The sequence below is a fragment of the Rhynchophorus ferrugineus genome, unplaced genomic scaffold, assembly GCF_030347505.1.
Source record: "Rhynchophorus ferrugineus isolate W39M unplaced genomic scaffold, kcgeb_rfMv2 rfM3, whole genome shotgun sequence".
Classification (NCBI taxonomy): Eukaryota; Metazoa; Arthropoda; class Insecta; order Coleoptera; family Curculionidae; genus Rhynchophorus; species Rhynchophorus ferrugineus.
This window is the reverse complement of record NW_027472582.1, coordinates 32,774,271-32,784,349: the sequence shown is the minus strand read 5'-3', so window position 1 is coordinate 32,784,349 and position 10,079 is coordinate 32,774,271. Positions and strand designations below refer to the sequence as shown.

General features: G+C 29.4%; 1 protein-coding gene across 1 annotated transcript; it reads right to left on the bottom strand.

Moving 5' to 3' along the window:
* Positions 1–369: 369 nt before the first annotated feature.
* On the bottom strand, positions 370–4,452 carry LOC143193097 (uncharacterized). The gene is made up of 3 exons (XM_076399061.1): positions 4,266–4,452; positions 2,033–2,203; positions 370–625 (listed from the first exon to the last, which is right to left on the bottom strand). The coding sequence occupies exons 1-3, from the start codon at positions 4,324–4,326 to the stop codon at positions 408–410; spliced, it is 450 nt and encodes a 149-aa protein (XP_076255176.1). The 5' UTR covers positions 4,327–4,452; the 3' UTR covers positions 370–407.
* Positions 4,453–10,079: the final 5,627 nt, after the last annotated feature.

Here is a 10,079-nt window from a genome sequence, read left to right as displayed (position 1 = left end):
AAATCTTGAAACAAAAATCAGCAATTTAATATGCCTGTTTTTTTTTAAATAAGTTATGATACATAGTATTTGATATAACCAGACGTGGATACGATCTTCGCTTTATGATAATAAATCGCGATGTTTTTTTAACTTGTTAACCGCAAACAGTAAAATTTAATTCTTGGCCTTGACTTAACAGATTTCTTAAATCTACAATAAACATATGTATATATAGTCAAGTTCAGAAAATGTTCCGAATCCGAATCATATAGATGATGACTAAACTTAAAAGTAGAAATATTTGATAGTTTATGAAATATAAAGAGTTATTAAGTAATTATATTATATCCGTTTTAATATTAACCCAGTTCAAGTGAAATACGGTAATTCGTTAAAATAATTTAATAAATATATATTGGTTTTATTTACATTCTAAATATCACAAAACTGAGAAATAAAGCTATTATACTGAAATGGCTGTATTTCGTGGGTGTCGAGTTGCATAAATCTTCTTCGCACTGTTGACATTTTGTTTTTTTTATATCCGGAAACATAAAATTTTTGGTTATAATATTTTCACAATTATCATTGGAATTTTTAATGCTACATCTCCTTGTAAATGTTGAATTTTCGCCAATGGCATCTGTAAATATAAACAAATCATAAATACTTTCTTGCATAAAATATTATTTCTTTGTTTCTATATATATATATATATATATATATATATATATATATATATATATATATATATATACATATATACCAATAAAGTAGAACGTATTTAATTTCACGAAATTATTGGTATATCTTTTGTTTGTTTTTATCATATTTACTTTATTTTGAAATATTCGCGTTATAAATTTAATCATATTTCTGGGTATATCATTTATAATCATAAAATAAATACATATAAATGAATATCGCCATTATATTTTTTTAATGTAAAATAAGTAAAACCTAGCTGACTTAATGGTTGCGAATTCATTGAAACAATTACAAAAATGTTTTTGGGTTTAAATTATAGATAAAAAATGCATTGAACAAAGCACTTTGAAGTACACAGGAACTGATAACCGGAAAGAAAACCGCTCAATGATGTTTTGTGGTTAAGTGATGTGTTTACTAAACGACCTAGAATGATGTGGTTTATAATCCTATAGAAATTATTTGTGGAGTATAAATCAATCTTATAAAATAAAAACACCATATAGTAAGATTCCATAGATGTTAATAACACACTATATTTTTTGAAAAATTTTGTTCTGAAATGACTGATGATAGACTAATATAGAGTAGTAATACTCTGTTGAATCATTTTAGATATTTAAGAAAGTGCTCGGTTTAACCCGATAAATACTAAAATAAAAAAATTACAGAGAGGAATAGTTTTTTCTAAACTACTTTTTAATTTTTACAACTACTTTTTCACTAAACAAAACGAACTTTTTCAATGTTCGTAGGAAACAGGTATAATCAAGCCAAATTCATTAATATCTTATTGTTGATTAGGTATTTTCGCTTCAGTTATTCGATTTTAATAAATTGAGGTAATAATCAAATAAAAAAAGGGTGGGTGGTGAACGTTAGACATTCAACGTAGTGAAAGACCGAATAAGAAGACATGGAATTGGACTAAACTCAAATCGAATAAAACTAGTGAAAACTTCTGATGAACTAATGGATGTGAAAAAGCCTGTGTACAATGGGGTATAGGGTTCTTCAATACGGACGGGTCGATGTCGAAATTGAATGAAATACGTTGAATATCAACAAAAATACTTTTGAATTTATTTGAAGAGCCAGTGGATGCCTATACGTTTTAAATATAACCAACAACTAAATTCAAGACTACAAAAGCCTGATTTCTTGTGAGAAGACACATAAATGAATATTCTCCTCCACATTTTCATGTAAATATCTTGACCAATCTATAATTTCATTGACGTACGATTGATTGTTCATCAATCCGACGATAATTTGGCCACACAAGATGGGCAATGCATGCAATGTTTTTTATATAAAATAATTTAGTTAAACAATTACTTACCGATTTCTTCGATTAAAAGACAAACAAACTCTCTGTTGGGTGGGTCATTACCATTATCTACTGTATAGATGGATCGACTACAGTCTGTTATATTTGTGCTGTCTTTCTTGAAAGGCAAACTACATATTGCAGATTCACTTTCTGTGCATTCAAAACATCTTAATGACGCCACTAAAATACAAAAAGTATTACTATGTAGATAATGTTTAATTGAATTTATGATTTACTTATGTTTAATTCGAAAATTTGAGTTTCGCATTTTTTGGGCCACACATTATTGCAAATTACAAAAGAAGGTAGTAACTGAATCTTATTCTGAAATATATACCAACGGATGAATGGTTTACATATGAATAGTCATAAAAACTATAAATAATATAACGATATAAAAAATAAACTGAGCTGTAGTTTAAAAACAATTTCCTTGAATTTCAGTAAATATATTCCAATGATCTCATTTATGCCAAATGAATGGATCCCATTACTATAGTGGTTTCGGAAAGCCTTTAATATACTTCTCTATGGTTGTTATTACATTTCACGAAATACTTTTACACAAATTGTCCACATTACCTTAACCTGTGTTGTTTAACTTCGTTTTAGGATCATGGCGGTAAACCTAAATTTCATCCTTATTGGGGAACATGTATATAATTATTTTCTTTAATGAATAGTGAATGTGACACCCGTAGTGCATATTTGTGTGATTAAATTTTTTACAGTAAATTTCTGGCACAAAAATCCTGACATTTTAATTGAAAATTTCTTATGAAACATGGAATATTACGATGATGCCGGGTATTTATTTCTCGTCTGATATCTATTTATACATATAAAAATAACAACCAGTTAAACTATAATTCTCAACAATTATGAAGGTCTTTTTCATTATATTAGACAAGCTATTTAAACAACATATGAGAATACAAAATGAAACATACAAATCTTAATACACAGTTAAGTATAATCGTAAAATATATGCATGTAGGTAATGAGACAGTCAGTAAAAATTATGTCAAAAGACATTAATTCACTTATATTATTATTGTATTTTCAACATAATTTAATAACTTATATATAAATTAATAATTCAACAAAAAAATGTTAAAAATTAAACATTGAAAATAAATCAATAAATTGTAATTAAAATTTAATTTTAAAAAATTGCATTCTATATATATAAATGCGACAGTAATTATTTAAAATTATCAATAAAAGCTGGCGTAAAATATATCATCAACTAATTTCCATAGTATTATGTGTACAGATTTATCAAGTATCAAGTATTTTGGCAGTTATATAATATTTCTCTATAAAATATTACCTTAAACAATACTTATTTTCGAAAACAACTTACAGGCTATTACCAATAATGTAACGAAACTGCAAAATGCAATTAAAATTGAATTCCAAGAGATTAATTAACATAATTCTCATTAAAATGTAAAGACAAAAACAGGTATATTGAGCGGATGTTGAATGATTCATTTCCTGTTTTATATTTGTATTTTCTTAATGGATATATATAATTATAATATAATTTACATAAAAATCTGTCTAGAATACGCCTATATTAGAACAAAAATATTGGCATTATACATTAATAATTTTAGTTATTTGATAAACAATTTTGAACTATTTGAAAAACAATTTTTCAGTTTTCGAAATTCTAGTATACATTTTTATTAAATCCTACATTTATTGATTATAAGTCACACATAGTAACATAGTAATTCTAAGAGAAACCAATATAACGAAATACATTATTTATCATATCGTAGTTTGTAAAGTACCAATTATGAACTGCAGCTTATTGAAAATAAAATAATAACACAATAAAAAATGTTACAAGTATTACATGTACAACATACTAAATGTAGTCAATAATTATTTCGCTTAATAATATGGTCGTTATTTTCGATGTAACAATCAAAATGAAGCAAATATCATAATATTACTGCATATATTTTAATATTAATAAGTTGGAGTCTAGTAAATATTAAGAATAATAATTATATCTGAATTAATTAAAAAGTTTAGACTGGCATTTGTAACAATACACACATATAAACTAAATAGTTCTTGTTTCTCTTAACTATTTTAAATTCCAACAATATCATCATTGTGTTCAACCAGTTTCTTCATTCAAAAAATTGTTTGTTTATAAGAATTCCACGAATATTCCACGCTGTAAGACTATTTATTATAATTGTTTAACTGGAAATCAACATACCTTCAGTAAATGTATAACATACGATAATTGCTAGTACACCGAAACTAAAGTTGATATTCATACTGAACGAGAATTCACTTAAAACTATTTCGAAATATGATCTTGAACTTGTGTTGATTACCGAGCTTGCTGTTATTAGCAAGCAACGCGTATCACCTCAGGAGTCTCAACAAATACTAGTAGTAAATCACAGATTACCGAGTGTTTAAGTAATGTAGGTATTTCCGAGTAATCTGAAGATCATATATTTATTAATACAGTTGTATTAGAAATAAATGCAATTGTCTCTAGTTATTAGTAAATATTTTAGAAAATATGATATATAGAGATCCGTTTATAAACACAAAATCAGTAAAATAAATAGAGTCGACTTGGTTAGCGCAGTGGTAAAGGCGACAGGGCGGTCGACCTACTGTGGTTGCAATAGTCGCGGGTTGGTATCCTGCTAGGGCATGGTCGTAAATTTATGTTTGTTTTTGTTTAATATTTGTGATTGTCGTTAGGCAAGAGTGCAAAATCCGACAAGGAAAATGATCCCAGTCACGCCAGTAACCAGGCTGGGTAAGACCGGATGTCTTCTGGGCTGATTTCTCCGTTGGTCATTTGCCAGTCGGTAAGCGTAATGCCGACGATCGTGATTCGGAGCCCACGTTAAATAGTAGGTCCAGTCCAGATAAACCCTAGTTGGTAGAAAGGAGACTTTAACCTTAGGACCTTAATTCCTTGTAATTCTTCATTATCTAATATATGTTTAATAGAAATATATAATAATATATATCATTGCGACAGAATATTTCATTTGGAATGGATCAGAATCGCCATGGTTAGTGATGCAGTTGTAGCGTAACCAAATAAAAATATTTTATTTTCAGACTAAGTACTTTTTTGTTCAAACGTTACGGGCTTTGCGCTCTTTTTAAAAGTATATCTTCCTTGGAAATAGTTTGGTGTCCATATTCGGCACGACCACTTCAGCCAACGCCAGATTGGCTGATAAAATAGCCGCAGTCAAGAGATATATTCAGCAGTGGTACCGTGCATTACCAAAATTGTAACTATTGTCAATAAGTTACTATTGACTGATTCCCTTAAAATTAACATAACTCAAGCCATCGCCGAAATTCAGATCGATCTTATGTAGTAGTTATTTAATTACAAAAATAACTCAAATTCAGCTTGTTTCATTCCATTTCAACGTCGACCCGTCTTTATTGAAAAATCCTGCAGATATTTTTCAGTACATATGCCTATAATTCTAACTATCCTATAGTTCATGGATCCTATCAGTTTAGTGATTCTTAAGAAGGCCTGCAATATGCCTCCCTACGTCAACTATTTCCGAAGAATTTTATGTGTGAAAGTACATAGCTAAATATGGTGAATAAACTGTATTTCGGCTAATTCGCCCAAAAGATTATAATTTTAATCCGAGTTTCTTATTTGACAATATTGAAGGATATTCAGGAACAAAATATTTTTTCATCAATGAAAAATAGTGCTAAATTTTTTCTTGTTCGGATTTTAAATACGAACCAACATCATAGCCGAAAAGACAGATTCACTTACCTTTTTGCCTATTATATTTATTTAGAATTATAGTGGTATGACGAAACCTCGTCCATAATAATGAAATGATGAATAAAGTATTTTAATAATATCTAAACCAACACTTTAACTGCTATTTGACCGGACTATAAACGATGGGGACTGCAGTAATGGGAATTACACAATGTTTCTTCAGATGCTAGAATATACGGTGAGACAGTATTTATCAATGACGTATTTTTTTATTCGAATACGTTGACTTTCATACGCATCACTAATATAGGTGGGATTTTTAGGTAACGTCAAATAATAATATATCGCGTGGCAGCGTAATGTGACGAGTGAATTGTTGAAAACACAAGATTAACATGAAAAGTTCATGGTCTGACAATAAATATTGCAATTTTTAGTTAAAAAGTTATCCTCTTGACTTCAGTATTCCCTTCCAGAAGAGTGTAAAATTGTTCATTTTCGGCGCTTTTAGCTGCTTCATTAGATGCAAAGTGCTTCCCAGATGGTAGTCTGATAGAAGCAAATGGTATGTTAAATCCCGCAGTTTCCTTTTTTCTTAAATAAAACAATTTAAAGTAAAAGGATACAAAGAGAAGCTTTTATTGTTATTATCACTATCTATTTCATTATTGGCGAAATCGGTAGGATTTCTGGAAAATCATTTGAATAACGGGAATTAATTGATTTATCAACTCATAGAAACACTTTATTAAGAAAAGGTGACAAGCTCACGTTGAATTGGTAATCGGCGCTATGGAATTACTTATTCTTTATAAATTGAATTAGAGAACATTGAATTTAGAAATTCTCAATCCAGTGAAATTTAAAGTCGCCGATTAGGACTTGACTACTGGAATTTTAGGGTACCGATACTTCATGCACTCCATGCACTTTATACTATAGACATTTTACTAAAAACACTGCTGTTAAAAAGATGTATCAAAGTAAAAAATTTGAAGATATCAATCAATATTCACAAATAATAACATGAGGATTTCTTCAGGAGGGAGGTGGTATACCGCGCTACCGGCAAAAGAATAAATAATAAATATTCAAAAAAATCTGGCCATTTTTACCGATAGACATTTTGTATAGATTTCTGCAGAACAGAGAACCGTCTCCATGTTAGTATTTTGTATCTAGCTACTTCTACAATAAAAAATTATTAGATTGAAATTCGAGTACCGCTTGTCCGTATACCTCATATTCAGTATCTAAAAGTCATGTGTGGGTGTAATATATCTAATTTCCAGTTCAGTTTAGAGTCCGCATTTGGTTAAATAGTACTTCGTATCAAGAGTACGTCCTCTTTAAGATAAAGGTGAAATCAAATAATGAAGCGTTCAGTTATTCTTTTTCTCAACATCACAGCTTGTGTGATGTTGAGTAAATGGTGGATGGAGCTCATCCTTGTGCTAGAATTATCGAGCTGATGGTTATCTCCATGGTGTTATAAATATGTTTCTGCCCGTGTAACATCGAACAATTGGTGTCCATGAAGTTATTGATATTTTTAGTAAAGTTTAAGTAATTAAACGAATGGAACAATAGGAAAACCGGTAAATTGAAGTCGTTGATTTCTTAACATTAGCTCAAACGCATTAATGACACCAGATAGCAATATAATGAAAGGACTTCAGTCGGTTCTATGAGTTTAAAATATTCAACGCCAATCTGATACCAACCAAATACATAATATAACCTTGACACCATACATATGTATTAGCTTAATTGTAAATCTTAATTGCTTTAATTATAGATCAACATACGAAACCGGGTGTTAAGTTTCCATTTCCATAATTTACTGTTCAATAGATTATAATATTGAATTTATTTTTATCCTCAATTCAAATCCTTTAAATAGGGTAATGCAAAATTAGCTGTCCTTGAATAATAGCACACTTACAATGAAAAAGAGCAAAACATTCTGTAATTCCCATTGCAAACTTATATTTTCAATTGAGAATAATTTTGCAATACAGTTACAAATCAATTAATGATTATTAAAATATTTTGAGGATATTTCACAATCTATTTTAGTCGACGGATGGAAACGACACAAATTAAAACTGATAATAATGTCGAGATTGTGGTTACAACAGGATATGCATGGATGTGGAGGAATAGCTCTTTGATGTGGGTTTTAAGATAGTCTCATTATTATTAAAATAGAAATTGGTAGCATAATTATGGTAAATAGAACAAACATAAAATAATTATTTAGTCGCTGATTCCAACAAGATTTAGTTGCTGGTACAGCATATCAGATCAGGAAATTATAAAATTAGATTAAGAGAATGTGCTGCTGTCATGAAAACTGCAGTATTTATTCAATTGCAATTAAAAATTGGAAATATATTGTTGAGTAAATAAATATTTTAAAATGTAAGCCTATATAACTACCAAAAGAACCCTACGACATTACACTTAATGACCATATTAGTCAAAATCGTTTGTTTTATTTTTATTGTTTATTACATTAAATTTGGAGGCGTTTTTTTATCAAGAAGGATGTATCCGGACTGAACCAACTGTTTTACATCTACTACAAGCTAGCAGCATTGTAAAAATCATTAAAAATTCAAACTTAAGCAACCCAACCATCCCAAGTCATCTCTAATCTTATCCTTTCCCACATCTCTAGGATAAATAGATCGTGAAGTGTATATATATATATATATATATATATATATAATACTGTATGCAGATAAATTAAAAACTTACCATTGTCACCCCGTCGCTTAGACCTTCTGCAATATTAAGATACTAAATTTAAAATCCGCGATGACTATAAAATTTTCAAAGGTCAGGTTGCTGCTTGGATTTTATATTAGCCATATGAGAATGCATCGTAATGACAAAGCAACAATGACATGTTATCAATACATGTTTTAAATAGCAGCCGAACTTAATAAATCTTTTTAACATTTTAAAATATAATAGAAATATTTATTATTATTAGCATTTTCTAGTGATCTTCCTATTACTTAGTTATTAATTTCTAAAAAGGATGAGGTTCTATGTTCGGCCTATATATATATATTATATATATATATATATATATATATATATATATATATATATATATATATGTATATATATATATATATATATATATATATATATATATATATATATATATATATATATATATATATATGTATATATATTTATATATTTAAATGTATATTCGCCGATTTCTCCGTCAATTGGGGGCAGCGATTTTCAAAATTATTTTTTTATTCGAAAGAGTGCACTTCTGAGGTGGTCCCATATCGTGGGAAACGCTAAAATCTTAAAGGCACGTACAAAGTTTTCACATATTTTTTATAATTATTTATAATCAGATATTTGTGAATAAGGTTATTGCTGAGGTGATGTAACGGAAAATCGGAAGTCGTTCAGTGCAAAAGCCGTTAAGTTTGCTTTTTAAGCACTAACTATAGCATATAAGACCACGTAGAAATATTGCAAACAACTGCTTTTATGGTTTTATGGTTTTTATGGTTTAATATATATATATATATATATATATATATATATATATATATATATATATATATCCTATTCCAATATTTTGATGATAATCAACATATGTTTTTTAGTTAGCACTAACCCTCAAAAGATGCCATTTGACAGAGTCGGAGCATTGGTTTGTGAATTATAGCATTTTGGGTGAAGCAATTTTCGTTATTGTGAAAAAACGGATAAAAAGGAATTTCACGTGTTCATAAAATATTACTTTTTGAAAGGAAAAAAATACTGCTGAAGCAAAAACTTGGCTTGATGCCGAATTTCCGGACACTGCCCCCAGGAAAATGAACCATCAAAGATTGGTATGCTAACATAAGTTCAGACGTGGTGAAATGAGCACTGAAGACGGCGAACGCAGTGGACGCACAAAAGAGGTTGTTACCAACGAAAACAAAGATATTATCTGAACTTGTATATAATATCATTCACGAATATTTGGGTATAAGAAAGCTCTGTGCAAAGTGAGCGCCACGCGAGCTCTCTTTTGACCAAAAACAACGATGACTTGATGATTCGGAGCCGTGTTTGAAGATGATAAATCCGAGTTTTTGCGACGACATGTGACAATGGATGAAACATAGCTCCATCACTTCACTCCGAAGTTCAATAGACAGTGTCATCCGAGTGGACTGCACGCGATGAACCCTTTCCAAAGCGTGGCAACAATCGGCTGGCAAGGTTATAGCGTCTGTATTTTGGGATGCGCATGGAATAATTTTCATT